We start from the raw sequence: 20256 nt of genomic DNA, 5'->3' as shown, positions 1-20256 counted from the left end.
CTACACAGCTCAGAAGCGCCAAGGCTGGCTTGGACTGGGCTCTGGTGAGCTCCACCTTCCCGCCAGGCACTGGAGGCCCCGGCTCCTGCAGGGCAGACAACAACCTAGCCTTTGACCCCAGCGTGAAGGGGGCTCCAGACGATGGCAGGGTTAGCCCAACAGCCGTCAAGGCCCTGGGCAGGGCTGTGATCTTGTAAGACTCACAAGCGAACGGAGGGGCGCTGGCCATGGTGGAGCTCGGCCAAGGGGCAGCCTGGGCAGCCCGTAGGTCAGGGAGAGGCGGGAACAGCAACCTGGGGCTGGATAGGGTACATGGCCACCTAGGTCACATGGCTCGTAGCCTCCATGCTACTCCAGGTCTAAGGGGGCTGCCTCCTGCCGCACTCCCGGCTCTCATACCCCATGCCTCTCCAGGGACAGGCCCACTCCTGGCCATCCCTGAGGCAGTTCCAGCTGGAGCCCTGGAACCCCGAAACCTGGATAAGTGCCAGCCGACCTGTGCTCTCAGCCCAGCCCTGAGGGAGGCTATGCAGCCAGACCCCACTCTGACCAACACGGCACCCACGAGGGATGGCTGTCAGGAAGCCTCACTTCTCAGGGCCCTTGCACCCCCATTTAAGAGACGCTGGTCTCCCTCAGACCTGCCAGACCTCCTCTCTCTCAGTACCCACCGCATGGGGAGACATTTGCTTGCTGACTCTTTGCGGGCCAGACCACCAAGCCCTGCCTGCTGTGCTCTGCAGCCCCAGCACCCGCCTGGCACACGGTGCTCCGCACTGCAGCCCCAGCACCCGCATGGCACACAGTAGGTGCTCTGCACTGCAGCCCCAGCATCCGCATGGCACACAGTAGGTGCTCCGTGAAGAAGCGATGACAGAATCAATGAGTTGGTTTGAGCTACTGGAGCCCAGCAGGTCAGGTCAGGACAGGACCAGGGTAACTGCTGAAGAAGCACCATGTGGGGTTAAACTACTTGACTTCCTCCTCATTCCTCCTCACTTTTCTTTTTCTTTTTCTTTTTCTTTTTCTTTTTTTTTTTTTTGAGATAGCGTCTCGCTCTGTCCCCCAGGCTGGAGTACAATGGTACAATCTCAGCTCACTGCAACCTCCGCCCTCCGGGTTCAAATGATTCTCCTGACTCGGCCTCCCCAGTAGCTGGGATTATAGCTGGGCGCCATCATGCCCAGCTAATTTCTGTATTTTTAGTAGAAACAGGGTTTCACCATGTTGGCCAGGTTGCTCTCGATCTCCTGACCTCAGGTGATCCACCCACCTCGGCCTCCCAGAGTGCTAGGATTACCGATGTGAGCCACCACACCTGGCATTCTTCCCTGCTTCTAAGGGGCTCCTGTATATCCCCCACCTGGACATGGGGCTCTTGAGTAAGTTCAGTCTGCGGGACCCCAGGGAGATGACACCGGCATTCCAGAAGCCTGTGCCGGTGTGGTCCCCCTGGCCCCATCATCCCTGCCTTCAGGATGGGCAGAGAGATCCTCAGAGTGGAGTGAAACGCACCCAGAGCGACACAGCAAGCCAGGAAGAGCCCACGGTCTCGCCCCCGAGCCACATGTCCATCCAGGAGGCAGGCTGGAGTCTTTGCTAAGAGCCAAGGGAACAGGATCCAGAGGCCCTGGCCCCTCGGATATTCCCCCAAGACTTCAGGGAGGAGCCGGTCACTCAGTCTCCCTACCCACCGTCTCACCTCCAGCATCGCACTTGCACACACGGGCACGCGCACACACCTATTCACATATGTGCACATGTATGTGTCCATAGGCATTGCCACGTACACCCTCTGCCCCCCTCACAGCAGATGCCCACAAGCCCCTTCCCTGTCCTCCAGTTTGATGGGTCCCTGAGGATTCCCCAGCCTGGGAGTCCAGCCCTGGAAGCAGGACCCAGGCAGAAGGAACAGGACAAGCCCAGCCCCTTCCTGCCATCCAGGTCTGGGTCAGGCTTGGGAGCAGCTGCGTGAGTGCCAGGGAGGCCAGGGCATGGCTTGCTGTTGCTCGAGAGGCTCCAGGGCCACAAGAGAGTGAGGGGGCTGGGGAGAACTGGGAGGCTCTGGATCAGCTGTGTGAGGCTGAGGATGGCGGCCCCCAGCCGGGAAGCCCCTGGACGTGCCAGGCTGGGGCAGTCACTCTGCGCCTCCTTGGCAGGAAGTGGAAAGAGCTCCTGGCGGGTCCAAGGGGTGGAGGTGGCAGTACCAGAGCCACTTCTGCCCCCCAGCCCAGGGTCACACGAGGAGCCCTGATGTGCCACTTGGGGCAGATGGCTCCCCAGAGCTGTGGCTTGTCCCATCAGGAGAACCATGGGCAAGGCCTCCCAACCCTGGCCTGAACAGTACCGTTTCCTGGCTGCCTCCTGGGAGGCAGTAGGAAGGGGCTCTGTGCACCCCAGGGTGGGCCCCTGGAGCCAGTGCACCCACGGTGGCAAGGAGACTCCCCCCGACTCAGGCTGAGAGGAGGGCGAGCCAAGCCCAAGCCTACCTTGGCTGAGCCTGGGCCCCGGAGGGTCGGTGGGGCCAGGTGGAAGTGGCCCTCGGCTGGCTCCTGGCTCCCGCAGGCGGGCGGTGGCAGCAGCGTCCCCGTCACCTAGGTGATGACATTGGAGCTGCGAAACTAGGCGGCAGCGTGGCTGGCCTGGAGCTGCAGGGCAGCTGGGGGCGGAGCATGGCCTGGAGCCCTGGGGCTGGAGATGGGCCTGCTGCTGCCCGCCACCCGGCATGCACGCGCCACCCTGCACCCCTGCTCCCCCCGACCCTCCTCAAGGCGACCGACAGGGCAGAGCTCAGGGCAGCCAGGACAGGGCTGTCTCCACCCAGCTTTGCACTGGTTTCTACTCCTCATTGTGGACACTTCCAAGCACACTCAGAACTAAAGGGAACGGCCCAGGAACGCATCCGCCCGTCCCCAGTTCTCGTCACTCTGACCTGCGGCTTTTTGTTTCCTGGGGCATTTCACAGCAAATTCCACCTGTGAGACCATCTCATCGGTAATACGCCAGTACATGCTTCCAGCAGGTAAGAACCTCTCTCAAAATATTAGGTAAAACCATGAAATGGCTGATAATCAACTGTTTTGGTCCTACCAACAACACACACACACACACACACACACACACACACACGTACGTGCAGCAAGTTCAGATAATTCAACATTATATGCAGCCATAATATCAAATTCTGAATCTTTAACGCTGGTCAGAGGATTTTGAGGAGCCCTGCCCCAATTCTGGAGAAAGGAATGTGTATTGCTGCCACTGTGCCACCTTCCTCCCCCGCCCAATGCAGCAGCACGGAGCGGACAGGACGAAAGGGACTTGGCCGACAGGATGAAGGTACGGATCTCAAGACGGAGAGATGACTCGGGATCTTCCAAATGGCCTGATGTAACCACTGTGTCCGTATAAGAGGGAGGAGCAAGGACAGGGAGGAGAGAAGGCGCCACGTTGCTGGCTTCAAAGATGGAGGAAGGGGCCAAAGGTGAGGGATGCAGGCGGCCTCTAAGCCTAGAGAAGGCAAGGAACAGGCTCTCCCCAGGGCCTCCAGAGGGAGTGCAGGCAGCTCCACCACACCTTGATCTCAGCCCAGCGAGCCTGACCTCAGGTATCTAAGCTCCAGAACCAAAAGAAGATAAACCTTGATTGCTATAAGCCACTAAGTGTGTGTAATTGGTCATAGCAGCCACAGGAGACTAATCAAATGCCACGAAACTCCAGCTTGGGAAACCTCTCTTGCAAGGATGTCCCCATTGCCTGGGGGCCCTGGAACAGGCCTAGAACCAAATTCCGTCTGAGCAGAAACCCTGCAGGTGCAGGCAGCTTTGCTGGGTCATGTGCACAGCTCACACCGCCCCGCCCAGGGACCAAGGGGCTGGCGTCTCTTGTTGGCACAGTCCCGAGGGATGCCTGGTGCTTTTCTCCGCTTTCTGGGCAGGCAGGGGAGGACCTGCATCTGTGCCCCCCACACAGCAGGAACACAGCAGGTTGTGCACTTGGGAAAGTGGCTCTCAGATCAGTGGCTGTTCCAGGTGAAGTGGCAGCGTGGCAGCTGAGGCTCCCCGACTCCCACTGCCCTGGGGGACACGTGCTGAATGCGGGCACATTGCTGCGGAGCGGTGTGTCTGTGTGTAGTGTGTGCATCCGTGAGATACAGCGCAACGGGGGATGTATGAGTCATGGAAAGTCAGTGCATTTCTGCCTACGTGCTGCACGGATGTGTGTGTGACCGCTACTCATGGATGTTGGCTCCCTTTGGGGAGATGGCCCCTCATTGCAGCCAGGTGACTCACTGGGAAGTGTGTTCATGGTTCATTCTCAAGTGCACCAATCTGGGTTCCTCGGCTGCGGTGACTTCCTAGCACGCACCCCTCCTCCCCCACCCCCAGTTCATAGGAAAGTGAGGGGAAAGACCCACATCCAGCGAGGTTGGTGCCTGGCTCCTCTCAACATCCTTGTTGGGGACAGAAGGTGGGTGGGTGACAGGAGGAGTGATAGCAGCTGGACCCTGCCCACAGCCACGGCCAAGTCTGTTCCCTGGTCTGAAGAGCAACTAACACAGAGTGACAGTGGCCATGGGCTCTGGGGGGACACTCAAGGGGGAGTTCAAGGAGAATTTTTGCACACCTGTGCACCGTAACACAAGGGTCGAAAAGCTATTCCCTAACTCTCCTACCCTATTTTAAGCTGGGTGGTCCAGATGTGAACTACAGGGCAAGCCCTTGTTTATTTCTCTCTCTGTCTCTCTTTTTTTTTTTTTTTTGAGACAGTCTCACTCAGTCACCAGGCTGGAGTGCAGTGGCGCGATCTCGGCTCACGGCAACCTCTGCCTCCAAGCTTCAATGATTCTTCAGTGATTCTCCTGCCTCAGCCTCCCGAGTAGCTGGGAATACCAGCATGCACCACCACGCCTGGCTAATTCTTTGTATTTTTAGTAGAGACGGGGTTTCACCATTTGGGCCAGGATGGTCTCGATCTTCTGACCTCATGATCCGCCCGACTCGGCCTCCCAAAGTGCTGGGATTACAGGTGTGAGCCATCGTGCCCGGCCGCCCTTGTTTATTCCTATCAGGCAAGAGCTGGGGAGGGGACTGTGCAGATGTGAGCACTGTCTGTTTTCCACAGCTGCTGTAACCAGTGACCACACAGTGAGCAGCACAGAACGAGACAAATTTACACTCTTACAGTTCTGTAGGTCAGAGTCCGAGATGGGTCCCAGGGAGCTAAAACTAAGCTGTGGGTGGCTGCATCTGGAGACCCTGGGAGAATACATTTTCCTTTCCCCTCTTCCTGTCTTTGGGGGGCCCTAGGAGAATCCCTACTTCCCCGTCTTCTCCCGGTTCTGGAGGCCCTGGGACAATCCCTACCTCCCCATCCCCTCCGGCTTCAGGAGGCTGCTGGCATTCCTTGGTACGTGACCCTTTCCTCCATCTCTGAAATGCATCCCTCCAACCTCTGCCTCCATCATCAGCTCCTTCTCTGACCCCTCTTGTGGGGCCCCCTGATGCCACTGGACCCACCTGGATCCTGCCGGATGGGCTCCCCATCTCAACATAGCTGAATCACAGTCCCCTTTGCCGTGGGAAATAACATAGACACGGTTCTGGGGATTAGGACACGAAGACCTTTGGGGAGCCACTTTTTTCGCCAGCCATAAATGTCCCTCATTGAAAAACATGTGGCCGGGCGCGGTGGCTCAAGCCTGTAATCCCAGCACTTTGGGAGGCCGAGATGGGCGGATCACGAGGTCAGGAGATCGAGACCATCCTGGCTAACACGGTGAAACCCCGTCTCTACTAAAAATACAAAACATTAGCCGGGCGAGGTGGTGGGCGCCTGTAGTCCCAGCTACTCGGGAGGCTGAGGCAGGAGAATGGCGTGAACTCGGAAGGCAGAGCTTGCAGTGAGCTGAGATCCGGCCACTGCACTCCAGCCCGGGTGACAGAGCAAGACTTCGTCTCAAAAAAAAAAAAAAAAGAAAAAAAGAAAAACATGTTTTCTGAGCCCTCTGTTTGGGGGTCAGTCTCAAAGCTGCCCCAGGAGAGACACCCACACGGCACCGAGTTGCGTCTGCTCAGATGGGCACCATCCCTACCACCAATGCTTACCCATTTCTGAGCTGAAGGGCTTCTGGGACAGTCTGTTCCTGCTCAGTGAGACACACAGGACAGACCTCTCTGAGGTCAAAGGGCACCGTAGCCCGAAGCCAAGGCCAGGGAGGTGGGCAGGTGGTGGCGGGGAGGGAGCCAGCAGAGGGGCCATTAAAAGTCCCCTGCCCACGTACCCACCTTCACCGTCAGACCCCTTCCTTTCTCCCCACAACTCTTCAGTATTTGCCAGCAGCCGCCTGTATGCAACAATGAGTTCTTGAGGGCATGCACAGAAGTGAAACTGTCACTGTGACCCGTAAGCTATGCCCCACCCAACACACAGCTTACTCTGCACCAGGCACCATTTAAGATTTTACATTCGTCAGTGTGGGAGACACAGCCAGACCCTGTCTCAAAAAGTAAGAAACAACAAAAAATAACTGGATGTGGTGGTGTGCGCCTGTGGTCACAGCTACTCAGGACACAGGCAAGAGGATGGTGGCCTGAGCCCAGCAGTTGGAGGCTGTGGTGGTCAGCCGTGACTGCACCGTTGCACACCAGCCGAGGCTGCAGACGCAGATTCTGTGTCTTTTTTTTTTTTTTTTGAGATGGAGTTTTGCTCTTGTTGCCCAGGCTGGAGTGCAATGGCACGATCTCGGCCCACTGCAACCTCTGCCTCCTGGGTTCAAGTGATTCTCCTGCTTCAGCCTCCCAAGCAGCTGGGATTGTAGGCATCTGCCACCACACCCAGCTAATTTTTATATTTTTAGTAGAGACGGAGTTTCACTATATGTTGGCCAGGTTGGTCTCGAACCCTTGACCTGGTGATCCACGTGTCTTGGCCTCCCAAAGTGCTGGGATTACAGGTGTGAGCCACCACGCCTGGTGATTCTGTCTCTTTTAAAAAAAAAAAAAAAAAAAAAAAAGGCTGGGCATGGTGGTTCACACCTGTAGTCCCAGCCACTCAGGAGGCTGAGGCAGGAGAATTGCTTGAACCTGGGAGGTGGAGGTTTCAGTGAGCCGAAATCACACCACTGCACTCCAGCCTGGTGGCAGAGTGAGACTCTGTCTAAAAAAAGAGAGGCCGGGCACGGTGGCTCACGCCTGTAATCCCAGCACTTTGGGAGGCTGAGGTGGGTGGATCACGAGGTCAGGAGATCAAGACCATCCTGGCTAACACAGTGAAACCCCGTCTCTACTAAAAATACAAAAAAACTAGCCGGGTGAGGTGGTGGGCACCTGTAGTCCCAGCTACTCGGGAGGCTGAGGCAGGAGAATGGCGTGAACCCGGGAGGCGGAACTTGCAGTGAGCCAAGATCACGCCACTGCACTCCACCCTGGGCGACAGAGCGAGACTCCGTCTCAAAAAAAAAAAAAAAAAAAAAAAAAAAAAGAGAGAGAGACAAACCAAAGGATCCAAAGGATCCAGGGATCAGAGAGTTATGAAACTTCAGAATATGAATGATTTACATAATCCCACTCATATCAAGTCCTTCTGGTTTTAAAGTTCTGTTTTGCATAAGTCTTGTACGCTTCATGGCCAAGAATAGACTCTTCCTGTTATTCTAATACTTTCAAATATCAGATCAACCAGTGGAACATTAGACAACGTTCTTGGAGTTCTATTGGCCTCAATCTTACAACGGTGTATTTTGCTATTTTTATCAGAATTCATCATTTTCATATTAATCCAGTTAGCATCCTGTTTACCAATACCTCGTGTTTTAATTTGCAGCTTCCTTCTAAAAGCTTGGGGGGACTTTCACAACTCGACTGTCCTCCCTCATTACTGCCAAATAATTAGTCAAGGAGCTGTCCCTGATCAAAAATTAAGAACCCAGAAGCAAGCTGGAGCCTCACTCCAGAAGAAAACATGACAGGAGACTCGTGCGATCATGAGGGGACTGGTTGGTGGTCATGATGGCAGCTGGCAAAGACTGTGATAGCAGGAAGGAGAGACATGCACCGAATCGTGAACATGGTAGACCGCAGCTCATTAACTAGCTCGGAGTTTGCATCTCCTGTTTAACTGACAATAACTGCAGAGCCTCTCGCCTGTAATTTGCGGGCTGACTCCACCCTGCATTGCGCACGGTGCAAACGGCAAGGACCACAAAGAGAGGACGGTGAGTTGCCCTACCCGCTAAATCGTGCACCTTATCTGGGTCATTGGATTCACAGGAATCACCTGCCTCTAAAGAGGGCGCACAACTTCCCTTCATAGCCTGACTGCATCTGGCAAGAGTGGCTGGGTTTTGTGCAGAAGACAGACCCCTCTCTTTGGCCCAGCCAAGGCCTCCCGCAGACTCAACAACCCCTGTTCCCCAACCGTCTCACAGTCAGGGAGGACCCACACTGGAGCAAGGCTGCTCCCCTGTCCCTCAAACAACCAGGTCCCGGTCCGGCCGGTGGGCACCAGCCAGGTGGACCCTGAGGCCANTCAGGGGCTGCTCAAGGAGAGCGGTAATTTGGGGCAGCAGGAGGAAACATGGGTGTGAACTAGTTCTTTTTTTTTTTTTTTTTTTGAGACAGGGTCTCACTCTGTTACCCAGGCTAGAGTGCATGGTACAATCATAGTTCATCGCAGCCTCGACTCAACCTCCTGAGTAGCTGGGAGACAGGCGAGCACCACCACACCCAGCTAATTTAAAAAAAAAAAAAAATATATATATATATATATATATACACACACACACACACACACACACACAGAGTGTGTGTGTGTATATAATACATAGATTTATTATGTGTATATTTATATATATAAAATGTGTGTGTGTATTTACCCTTTGTTGTTGCTCAGGCTGGAGTATAGTGGTGCGATCTCAGCTCACTGTGGCATGAATCTCCCTGGGCTCAAGGGATCCTCCTATCTCAGCTTCCTGAGTGGCTGAGATTACAGGCATGCGCCACCATGCCTGGCTAATTTTTGTAGTTTTTGTAGAGACAGGGCTTTACCATGTTGCCCAGGCTGGTCTCGAACTCCTGGGCTCAAGCCATCTGCTGGCGTCGGCCTCTCAAAGGGCTGGAATTACAGGCGTGACCCAACGCGCCCGGCCAGATCTAAGATTATTTTAAACTATCTAACTTTCTGCATTTCTCTTTGAATATTTCATTGTTACTTTGATTACATGAGAATTAAATATTATTTCATGATGACCTGGGATTCCATTTAATCAAGTGCTTTAAACCTTTTGACATTTTGACAACTTTCCAAAATCACACTCTAAATTAAGTCTTTTTGACCCCGAATTAACGTTTGGGATTTCCCTGGAATATCTCAAAAGGATTCTTTTCTCTCCTTATAAAAAGATAGATTATTTTGCCAATGTTAAAGGGAAAATTTTGTTAAATAAAATAAAAAGATATTAAATAAATTGGGCTTATTTGATCAACTAAATTTGCATAGGAGCACTGTAAAATATGAGGGGATGATTAAGCTTCTCTGAGTGAGCCACTTTGGGAGGCCAAGGTGGGTGGATCCTGTAAGGTCAGGAGTTCAAGACCAGCCTGGTCAACATATCAAAACCCTGTCTCTACTTAAAAAAATAATAAAAATACAAACATTAGCTGGCCGTGGTGGTGCGTGCCTGTAACCCCAGCTACTCAGGAGGTTGAGGCAGGAGAATCACTTAAACCCGGGAGGCAGAGGTTGCAGTGAGCCGAGATCGTGCCACTACACTCTAGCCTTGAGCGACAGAGTGAAACTCCATCTCAATAATAATAATAATAATAATCTTACTGAGATTATTTTTAGTAGAAAGAGAGGTGATGTAGAGAGAACATATATTTCAGTAGAAAGCCATATTGTGTGCCCCATATTAGATTCTCATCCTGTTTAATTTCTTTGGGGTTTTGTTATCTATTGATGTCTATAAACTGGACTGGTTCCTGATGTTTCTAGTTTCCTTCAGTATCTTGCTGCAACTCTCCAAATTAACACTTTCAATTTTCTCCCACCCTTCTTATTGGAATCATGAAGAACAAAACTGCCCTTTGCCCAGAAATCCTGCAAACTGAAGCTGGACGACTTGAAATAAACATCAGTGAGATGAGCACGAAGCCCAGGTGTGAAGGGTCCTCATGCCTGTTGCTGTGTGGGCCTCCCAGACATCACCAGAGACCAAACCGCAGAGGACGCTCGGAGCCCAGGATCTACAAACCGGCCCTGCCACAGCCTCCACACCCAGAAACGAGTTTTTAGTCAGCTCCAATGATTAGCATTTTTTTTCTTTTGTGTTTAAGAAATGCCTCTTCAAAGCATTACGAGACAACACACCAACCCAGTTTCTGTACCATGGAGCTGCTTGGGGAAGTTTCTTTTTTTTTTTTTTTTTTTTTGAGACGGAGTCTCGCTCTGTCGCCCAGACTGGAGTGCAGTGGCCGGATCTCAGCTTACTGCAAGCTCCGCCTCCCGGGTTCACGCCATTCTCCTGCCTCAGCCTCCCGAGTAGCTGGGACTACAGGCGCCCGCCACCTCGCCCGGCTAGTTTTTTGTATTTCTTAATAGAGACGGGGTTTCACCGTGTTAGCCAGGATGGTCTCGATCTCCTGACCTCGTGATCCGCCCGTCTCGGCCTCCCAAAGTGCTGGGATTACAGGCTTGAGCCACCGCGCCCGGCCTAGGGGAAGTTTCAGACTAGGAAACAATGGGACTCAGGACACATCACCCCAAAATATGACTGTAAGAGACCAGAATATGCCACACCAAAATGTGACTGTAGGAGACCAGAATACGTCACCCAAAAATATGACTGTAGGAAACCAGAATATGCCACCCCAAAATATGCCATGTTGACATGTTGATTACTTTGAGCTAAAAGAAACTGAGAACCAGCCAACAGAGAAAAGCTCAACTCCCTAAAATAAAGCGTAAAACTCTCTTTTCTAAAGGAAATTGACATCTATAAAGGACATTTTCGTTAGTAATGATATGTGCGCCAGGAAGAGAGCCGCGCCAGGACACATTTTCTCACCAAGAGACTGATAGCTTCACCACGAGGCAGCCTTTATACCCAGATGTTTCCTCCCTCACCCTCTCCTCGTTTGTCTCCACCGCTCCCCAGAAGCCCAGGCCCCCTTTCCTTTCTGTCGCTGAGGACGGACATCTGCACTGCTCCCATCTGGCTACTGCTGAGTCTCCTGTTTTTATGGCACTTCCAGGCGTAGGTACAGCCTTAAAACTGTTGTCTCTTGTGCGTCTGACTTTTGTCAATCGTTTATTGGCAGTCTAAGAATCCAGTTGGGAAGAGGGAGGCAACTTTCCCCTCTCCACAGCTTGCTCTTTGGGGAACCTGATTCCGGCCACTGTCCATCTAGTGTCCCCCATGTCCCCTCCATGGTCCCTGCTCCATGAGACCTGCCTTCTGTGCCCTCACTCTGGCCCCAGCAAGGCCCTTCCTGCCATCTGGTCTCTCCAGGCCTCATTGGAGGTCACCACTGGGACGGCGTCTCCTCTCTGTCCCAACTCCCTGAGAGGTGCCTCTCCAGACCCTTCAGTGCAGACCGATGCCCCCTGACCCTCTGTAGTACCCACGGCCAGGTCCAGGGCTGGGGCCCAGGTCTCACCTCTCCTGGGGGGGCTTCTTGTTCAGTATGTGTCTGGTTTCTCTCCCTAACTGGGGGCTATATGGCCCAAGCAGTTCCCAGGTAGAGGAGCTGCTGGAGTGCGTGGAACGGCCTGTTTTCCAGGATGCAGAGGCTGTGGAGGAGGCGCCAGGCAGGAGGTGCTGGGGGAGAGGGGGGCTGCCCATCTTCGGCTGTGCCCAACCCTGACCTTCAGTGTCCGGGTTCCTGATCCTCTTCCTAAAAAGACGGGCGTGGCTTAGACCTGGCTTCTTCCCTATTTGCACCATGGCCCCTCTGGCAGCCTGGGGAATCTCAGACGCCTTGTCTGGGAGAATGTTTTAAATACATGAAACAAAATACACAGGATGGCGAGTTACTGAAATTCAGCCGCTCTAGTGGGTTGGATGCAGCCTCCTGGAACGAGCCTCAGAATGTGATGTTATTTGAAATCAGGGTCTTTGCAGATGCCACTTAGGTAAAGGTCTCAAGATAAGATCATTCTGCATTTTCCAGGTAGGCCCCCGATCCAAGGACAGGTGTCCATCTAAGGGACAGAAATGGAGAGACATACAGGGACACAGAGGAGAAGGCCATGGTTAGACGGTGGCAGAGACTGGATGGTACATCTGCACGCCCGGGAACCACAGGATGGCCGGCAGCCCCCCAGATCCTAGGAGGGAGGCAGCCCCCTCTCAAAGCCTCCGAGGGAACCCGACCCAGCCCCCACCTGGCTTCAGATTTCCTGCCTCCACAACTGTGAGACAAACACTCTCCATTGTTTCCAGCCACTTACTTTGTGGTCATTTGTAACGGCAGCCTGAGAAAACTAAAAAAGTGACCCTAATATTTAAAAAGCAAAATTGGGAGGTGATTGTATGTGTGTTTCTTTGTTCATACATTAAGTCATAAGCCTGAGAGCAGATCTAATCACCGCCGTAATTGTAACTGAGCAACAAGCACGAACCACTTTTTAAGATGCTGCAGCAGTCACCAGACACCGTGAAAATATCAATGGTTCCTGCTGGTGAGGTCACAGGTACTGCTATGACTAGTTTGCTGACTACATTCAAAACTGGAGGAAATGCTGAAATTTGAAGTTAATACAAGGTGCCGTTTTTCCCCATCCAGGCTCACAGCACCTTGGACTCTCTACCCCTGGCTTGGATGGTCTGGAAGGGCCCTTCTGGGATGAATGTTCCACGGTTCTAGGTGTCTGGGGGACGTGTCTTGTATTTGCAGTGGGCCTGAGCCAATGGCAGACTCAGGTGAAGGATGGTTTGGCAGCCCCAGGCCCAGCTTCATGGTCATAGCTGGAGTCCTCACTCCCATACTTTGCAGCTGTGTGACCTTGTGCAAGTAGAATAGCCAGTTGAAGCCTCAGTTTCCTCATCTGTAAATGGGCATAATTATAGTATAACCTCAACGGGCTATTGTGGGGATTATAGGGAAAAAATGTAAACGTTTTAGCCACGTACCAGCTCACAGCCACCATGGGCTAAATGTGAGTTATTACAGACATTCAAAAACAAGAGTTGAGCTGGATTATCATTTTCTTCTTTGGGTCTCTGATGTGCAGCTTGTCCAGGAAAAGAAAGCACTTTGGATGAGCGAGTGTTCAGCCTGCAAAGAAATACTGAGCACAGAGTGGTCAGGCAGAGGGCAGGCAGGAAGTCTGTGAGCACATGCGTATGTCCATCCGAGCCCACTTTGGTATAAGCTGTCTTAACTCAAACGCCAATGAGCAGAGGGATTTTTTTTTTTTTTAGACGGAGCCTCACTCTGTCACCCAGGCTGGAGTGCAGTGGTGCGATCTCGGCTCACTGCAAGCTCTGCCTCCCGAGTTCATGCCATTCTCCTGCCTCAGCCTCCCAAGTAGCTGGGACTACAGGCACCCGCCACCACACCCGGCTAATTTTTTTTGTATTTTTAGTAGAGACGGGGTTTCACGGTATTAGCCAGGATGGTCTTGATCTCCTGACCTCGTGATCCACCCACCTCGGCCTCCCAAAGTGCTGGGATTCCAGGTGTGGGCCACCGTGCCCGGCCTTAAAGGATGTTTTGAAGACTTTTTCTGACTTTTTGCAAACCCAAGGTTCACCGTGTTGCGATGTTACTTTGGTGTGCTCGGAATTTCAGGGTTAACACCGCTGTTGGGCGAGGGCAGGGCCTCGTCCACGTTCTCGAGTGGGTGTGTGGCTCCTCTCTCGGACCTCAGCCTCTTCTCTTCTCTCTACTTGAGCTATGCCTTTCACATGTGCTCAGTGTTATCAATCCATTCTTGGACCTGGGTGGGGCATGCCCTATAAATAAATACGAAACCAGGCATCCTTGCCCCAGTGCATACTTCTGACAGATGCCATCGGCCTCCACCCATGCCTCAGGCAGATGCCTGCCTTGCTGCCATCCCTCCTGCCCTGGAGATAGCTACCAGCTACTAAAGAGCCGGGTCTCTCCCCAGGGCTCCTAGCTCTCCCAGCTCTGGAACAGAGCCTGGGACCCAAAGCCATCATATGGGTCCCAGCTGGGGACACCGAGCTGGTGCCAGGCACTCTCCCAAGCCCTTCGGATGGCACCTCACTGACTGTTCTCCAAGCCTCTGAGGCCCTCTGAGGCAGGAACTATTACCCTACTCTGCAGATGGGTAACCTGAGGCTCCAAGTGGTTAAGTGACTTGCTGGAGTAAATAGGGAAGGGGAGATTTGAACCCCAGCATTCTGACTTCCACACTACTCCCTTAACCACTGTGCCAGACCAGCTTCTCCATGGGACTGGCCTTCGGGATTCGGAGACAGCTATCTGTTCACCGTAGCCTTCACAAGAATGACTGCAAGGCAGGGCTCACATCCCTGGCCGTTCTCGGGCGGCTGCGGTGCACAGACAAGCCCTGCTCAGGCCCTCCTTCTACTCACCCCAGGCAACCCCTGACTGACAACAGGCAGCTGCCACACTGCAGCCTCTGGCACCAACTTTTCATCTTATTTTATCTTTTTTTTTTTTTTTTTTTTTGAGACGGCGTCTCGCTCTTTCGCCCAGGCTAGAGTGCAGTGGCGGGATCTTGGCTCACCGCAAGCTTCGCCTCCCGGGTTCACACCATTTTCCTGCCTCAGCCTCCCGAGTAGCTGGGACTATAGGTGCCCACCACCACACCCGGCTAATTTTTTGTATTTTTAATAGAGACGGGGTTTCACCGTGTTTGCCAGGATGGTCTCGATCTCCTGACCTCGTGATCCACCCGCCTCGGCCTCCCAAAGTGCTGGGATTACAGGTGTGAGCCACCACGCCCGGCCATTTTATCTTATTTTTTGAGACAGAGTCTTGCTCTGTTGCCCAGGCTGGAGTGCAGTGGCGTGGTATCAGCTCGTTGCAACCTCTCCATCCCAGGTTCAAGCAATTCTTGTGCCTCAGCCTCCTGAGTAGCTGGGAGTACAGGTGCCTGCCACCACGCTCAGCTAATTTTTGTATTTTAAGTAGAGACTGGGTTTCACCATGTTGGCCAGGCTAGTCTCGAACTCCTGACCTCAGGTGATCCACCCACCTCAGCCTCCCAAAGTGCAGGGATGACAGGCGTGAGCCACTGTGCCCAGCCAACTTTTTATCTTATTTTAAAAACTACATACGTAATGCATACATTCATATATGGCAACATTTCAAACACCATGTCCTGTTCTTAATGCAATGCTTTTTAATCTTTTCCCGAATAAATCCAAAGAGGGGTGGCTCAGCGCTCAGTAAGCGCTAGAGGCCATGCGTTTTGTTTTCTCCTCCCCCAGAGCTAAGCCTGAACAAATAAACAGCAACGACAGCAACAAAAAACAAAACAACACAAACCAAAGCATTGTGTTAATGAGCCTGAACCATTTCCAAACCTCCAGACAGTGGATAAACAGATGGCAGCACCTTCGGAAGCAAATGACCTCTGGTCAGAAGTTTGGGGTGCAATGCGTTTCCCTGCACCCTTGCTAGCTGAAGATGGTCTACCTGTCCCCTGTTTATGTAGCAGACATGTGCATACTACGTGGGCTTATTTCCTAGTGTCCAGACCAAAATACAAGCTGAATGAAGGTAATCATCGCTCCCCCAGTCCAAGCAGCAGCGGGAGAGGCAGGGGCTGCAGGAGGCGGCGGCCCAGGAGCTAAGGGGGCGGGAGGTGTCTCCCTCCAGGCCGGCCCGGACCGTTTCTTCCCGAGCTTTCTCTACCTGGGACCGATCCCGCGACAGGTCAGGAGCCCTCGACTGACAAACTCAGGGCCACAGGGAGCTGTCCCTCGGAAAACCATCGAAACTGCTTAGTAACCAACTCCCTGGGTCAAGGCCCCCGCCCAGATCCTTCTCCCTGTCCAGGGAGGGCCTGGCTCTGGCTCCTCGGGGGAACTAAGGCCTCGGGATTGGCACAGCCCTGCAGGTCGGAGGGAGCGCGGGGGCGGGGAGGAGCTTGCTGGCGATTTCCACCTGCACCCGCGCCCCGCACCCCTGCCTCTTCCCGGAGTTACCCTGCCAACGGCCCTCGGAGCCCGGGGTGGAGAGGGGACAGCAGGAGGAGGGCCCTCCCGGAACCCCTGCGGGGCTGTCTTTGGCGCCAAAGGCGGCCGGAGCTGAGGGCAGGACCCGCATCTCCTCGCAGTCTCGACTCTGGCCGCTTCAGCCCCTCGCGAGCGCCAAGTCCCAGGGGCCGATCCAACTCCGAGGGAGCCCCTGTGTCGCCTTGCCCCAGCTCGTCCCCGATCGTCCTCCCCTCACCTCCCAGCTTCGGAGCTGCGAGCCCAGGTGCCTGCCCAGCCCTGCGCTCCAGCTCCTGCCTGCCGAGCCGAACCGCGCCCCGGCCCCGGCCCTCCTACCTGCAGCCGTCGCAGCTCCGGGCATCGGCGTCCGTCCCGGCCGGCCTGGCGCGGGCCCCGGCTTCGCTGCGTCCCCTTCGCGGGAGCACAGGCCTCGGGGCGGGTGCGCGGGCGGGGAGGCAGGGCGGGCGGCCCGGCCCCTAGGCGGGTTATATGGGCGCGGGGAGGGGAGGCGCCGCGGGGAGTAGGCGGCCGCCGGCGTTAGCGCCTTTTTAGCCCGGCGCGCGGGAAGGCAGCGCGGGCCACCGAGTCGCGGCGGGGCCAAGGTCTCCTCCCGGCGCTCCGCCTCCCCAGATGGCCGCGTCCGAGTCGGGGTCCCGGGCGCGCTCTGCCCCGCCTCCTTCCCGCCGCCGTTTGGCGCGCGTCGCCCCTGCCGAGCCCGGCGAGGCCGCCCACTCAGGGCCGAAGCAGGTCAGGCGCCAGGGCCCCTCCCGCGGGCCAGACCCGACCACGACCTTCGGCTGGGCTGGGGACGCCGGTGCCGACTCTGCGCCCGACGCCTGCGTTTCCCCCGGACTCCCTGCTGTCCCCCAGACGGCCCATCTTTCCCAACACCCGGATTCTCTCCGGGCCGCCGCCACTGGCGCTGGGCCCCTCGGCGCGCGGGGCGCTTGGAATCCAGGGGGCAGGGGATGTGGCCGGCGGGGAACAGGGGTGAGGGGCGGGGAACAGGGGTGAGGGGCGCCGCCCCAGGGCCGGGAGGAGGGGAACGGCTGCAGTCCGCCAAGCAGGGCTTGCCACCCACTCCGCCTGTGGAGCCGCGGTCCCGCCCGGCAGAGGATCCCGCGGAGACCCTCTGGGGGCTGCTCTCCCAACCCCAGCCGGAGTTTGGGCCCCATGTCCTTCCAGGGGTCACCCAGGACGCGAACACTACCGGGCGGCGGCCAGCACCCTGCTCCCTCCCCCGGCCGCCGCCTGTGGGCTCGGGCTCTGGATCCCCTCCGGTGTTTGGAAGGAGCTCGCGGGCGTCGGTGCGCTTGGAGTTGCTCTCTGCGCGCACCAGACCCGCGCTAGGTCAGGCCGAGACTCCCTCCCGGCCGGCGGCACACGCCGTCCCGCTTGCCTGCTCCTCCTAGGCCACTGGGGCTTCCAGGGCCCTAGACCACGTACACCAGGCCCTGGCTAGGGGACCGGACATGCTGGGCGAGTTCCGAGCGGCTCTCAGTGGCGGCGCTGTTTATGGTCTGATGCTTACGGGGCCCGTGATCTGGCTCCGAACCGATGCCCTCTGCCCATGGTTACCCCCACGTCTTGGAAGGTGGCGTCAGTGAAGCCCTAGGCGTCTCGAGCTAGCCGGGCTGGTGCAGACTGGGTTCTCTGGCCGCAGCAGGTCCGCGCCTGACCGGGAGGGTCCGGCTGACTTCCGCACATCTTTATGGCTCACCCACTGTTCGCTGGGCGCACGGGGTGGGGACACAAAGACGAATCCCATGCAGGGGTTTGGGTCCAGTAGGGAATAGAAAAGGCCGGCACCGCCAGAGTAGGACGCGCGCGCACCGCCATCCATTGCCCCGGGGAGGTTGGGGCGTCCGCGGGGAACAGACCCGAGGCTGGGCGCCCGGAGGTGCGAGCAAGACCCTGGCCGGCTCTCAGCTCCCAGAACCCAGGGCCAGGCGGGGATGACAGGGTCTGTGCGTCTGGGGGGCCCTAGAGGCGCCGGCGGGGCCTGGCGCGGACTACTAGCGGCCTGCGGGAGCCAGGGGTGGAGGGGCCACTGTCTAGGCAAGAGGACCGGGGTCCGGAGTAGGGGAGAGGACGAGGCACGGCCTTGAGCCTGCGAGACCTGCGGACCGCTCGCCCGCGCAGGAGCTCGCTCTCCGGTGCCTGGGGCGGCTGCAGCTGGGCCCCCAGGTCCCGGACCCGCACAATTCTTCGCCCGGTGCCAGCCCAGATGCGCGCGGGTGAGGCACTGGCGGTGCCCGCGATCCACGCGCTCGCTCCGCCCAGTCAGCCGCAAATTCGTTCTCTCCTTGATCTCAGTGGCACTGGAGCGTGAGGCAAGGGCCAGGGGGCAGGTAGCGGGGCCGGACTCAGCAAAAGCAAACAAAACCCCAAGCAAACGAAATAAATACTTATACATTACATACACGATATAATATATGTGCGACAGACACCGTATTACGTATTAAAGATATATTTGTATGCAAACATATATTTACATATAAACATACATTTACTTATAAATATAAATATATATGCATGTGTATACACACGCAGACACACAGCTCGCCCAATTAAATTTGAATTTCAGATTAGCGAGTAATTTTTCCGTATTAGCATGTTCTGTGCAATATTTAGGAACATACCTATAACTAGAAAGCGATTTGCTGTTAATCTGAAATTCAGATTTTACTATGCTTTCTACATTTTTATCCGCAGCCCTAGCTGGAGAGGACCCCAAGGCCTCCCGGCCTTGAGGTAAGGTTCTCTGGTCAGAAAGCCCGGGTCGGAAGAAACGTGGGCGTTTCCCTTACAGCCCTGCGGTACGAGAACTACAAGCCCCACAATGCTGCGCGGCCCCCTGCGGCGCTGATAGGCTGCAGCTCACTTCCACTTTCTGACTTCCGGCCTCGGAGGCCGGCGGAGGCGGTTGCGGACTCCAGCGCGTCCAGGGGTCCCGCGGGTTTTCGGGCGCAGGGTGGCGCCCGCGGCAGGCGGCGGCCATGAACTTCTCCGAGGTATTCAAGCTCTCCAGCTTGCTCTGCAAGTTCTCCCCGGACGGCAAGTACCTGGTGAGCGGCGGGGACCTGGGCCGCGGGCAGGACATCCTCGGTGCCAGCGTCCCCGGCGGGCAGGGCCGGGGGCGGCCGCGTGGCCCAGGGGTGGAGGCAGCTCGGGGATCCTGCAGGTGCGGTGCCCGAACAGGTGCAGGGCCCGGGCAGGTACCCGGGGCAGGTGCAGGGCCTGAGCAGGTGCCCCAGACAGGTGCGGGACCCAGGAAGATACCCTAGGCAGGTGGGGGGTCTGGGGAGGTGCCCTTGGAAAGGTGGTTATCTGCAGTGCCGACTGCACACAGGTGAGGGTATAGGAGATGTCGGCTCTTTGTTGTTATTTTGTCACAAAGGCAAATTGATCATTCTGTTGCCTGTAAACTGGTAAGTGGTGTGGCTACTTTGTCATCTCTACTTCCCCTCTAATTCTCTTCTCCTCTACCACGTGCCGAATAAATGATTTAAATGCTAGTACCCTATCCCCAGGTAGGGAAACAGTTGTCCTCATGGCTGGGATTTGAGGTCTTTGTTCCATGGGTGGCAGAAAGGTGCTTAAATCACAGAGCTATAACTTTTAAACATAACTTCAAAACATACAGTGTATGTACCTGGATGCCTAGTAGTGTATATCCTCAGAAGAGGGGGATAACCCAGATGCCGAGTACATATGTCCTCAGAAGGGGGATAATTGGCATTGGAAAGCCACTAAGAAAAAACATGCCTCCTAAAAAGTGGGATTCATTTTCTTTATCCACCACCTCTGCTAACTGACTGATGCGTCAGGATGCTTTTTCAGGTTTTGCCTCCCCTGACAGTCCTGTGCTCTGTCTAGCCTTTGAGAGTTTAACTCTCAAATTACGTTTTTACCTCTTCATGGAGGTTTTATTCCAAATCACATAAAATATCATCAGCTACAAAACAGAAAACCTCATCAGTTTAAATGGCACCTCAGCCTTGGTATATTTTTCTTTTTTTTTTTTTTTTTTTTTTTTTTTTTTTTTTTTTTTTTTTTTTTTGAGACGGAGTCTTGCTCTGTCGCCCAGGCTGGAGTGC

At 55.1% G+C, this 20256-nt stretch overlaps 2 protein-coding genes across 2 annotated transcripts in view; one reads left to right on the top strand and one right to left on the bottom strand.

Annotated features, from left to right (window-relative positions):
- The window catches only part of TP73 (tumor protein p73), an 82531-nt gene extending 65968 nt beyond the window's left edge, over positions 1–16563 (bottom strand). The window contains exon 1 of the mRNA XM_025402343.1: positions 16493–16563. The gene's annotated coding sequence lies outside the window, so the exon portion shown is untranslated. The remainder of the gene's footprint in view (positions 1–16492) is intronic.
- Positions 16564–19046: 2483 nt separating this feature from the next.
- The window catches only part of WRAP73 (WD repeat containing, antisense to TP73), a 20608-nt gene continuing 19398 nt past the window's right edge, over positions 19047–20256 (top strand). Inside the window, exon 1 of the mRNA XM_025402383.1 lies at positions 19047–19224. Coding sequence (XP_025258168.1) covers positions 19156–19224 — 69 coding nt within the window. The 5' untranslated portion in view covers positions 19047–19155. The remainder of the gene's footprint in view (positions 19225–20256) is intronic.

Source organism: Theropithecus gelada, chromosome 1 (genome assembly GCF_003255815.1).
Source record: "Theropithecus gelada isolate Dixy chromosome 1, Tgel_1.0, whole genome shotgun sequence".
NCBI classification, from domain to species: Eukaryota; Metazoa; Chordata; class Mammalia; order Primates; family Cercopithecidae; genus Theropithecus; species Theropithecus gelada.
This window is presented reverse-complemented; position numbering and strand designations above follow the sequence as displayed.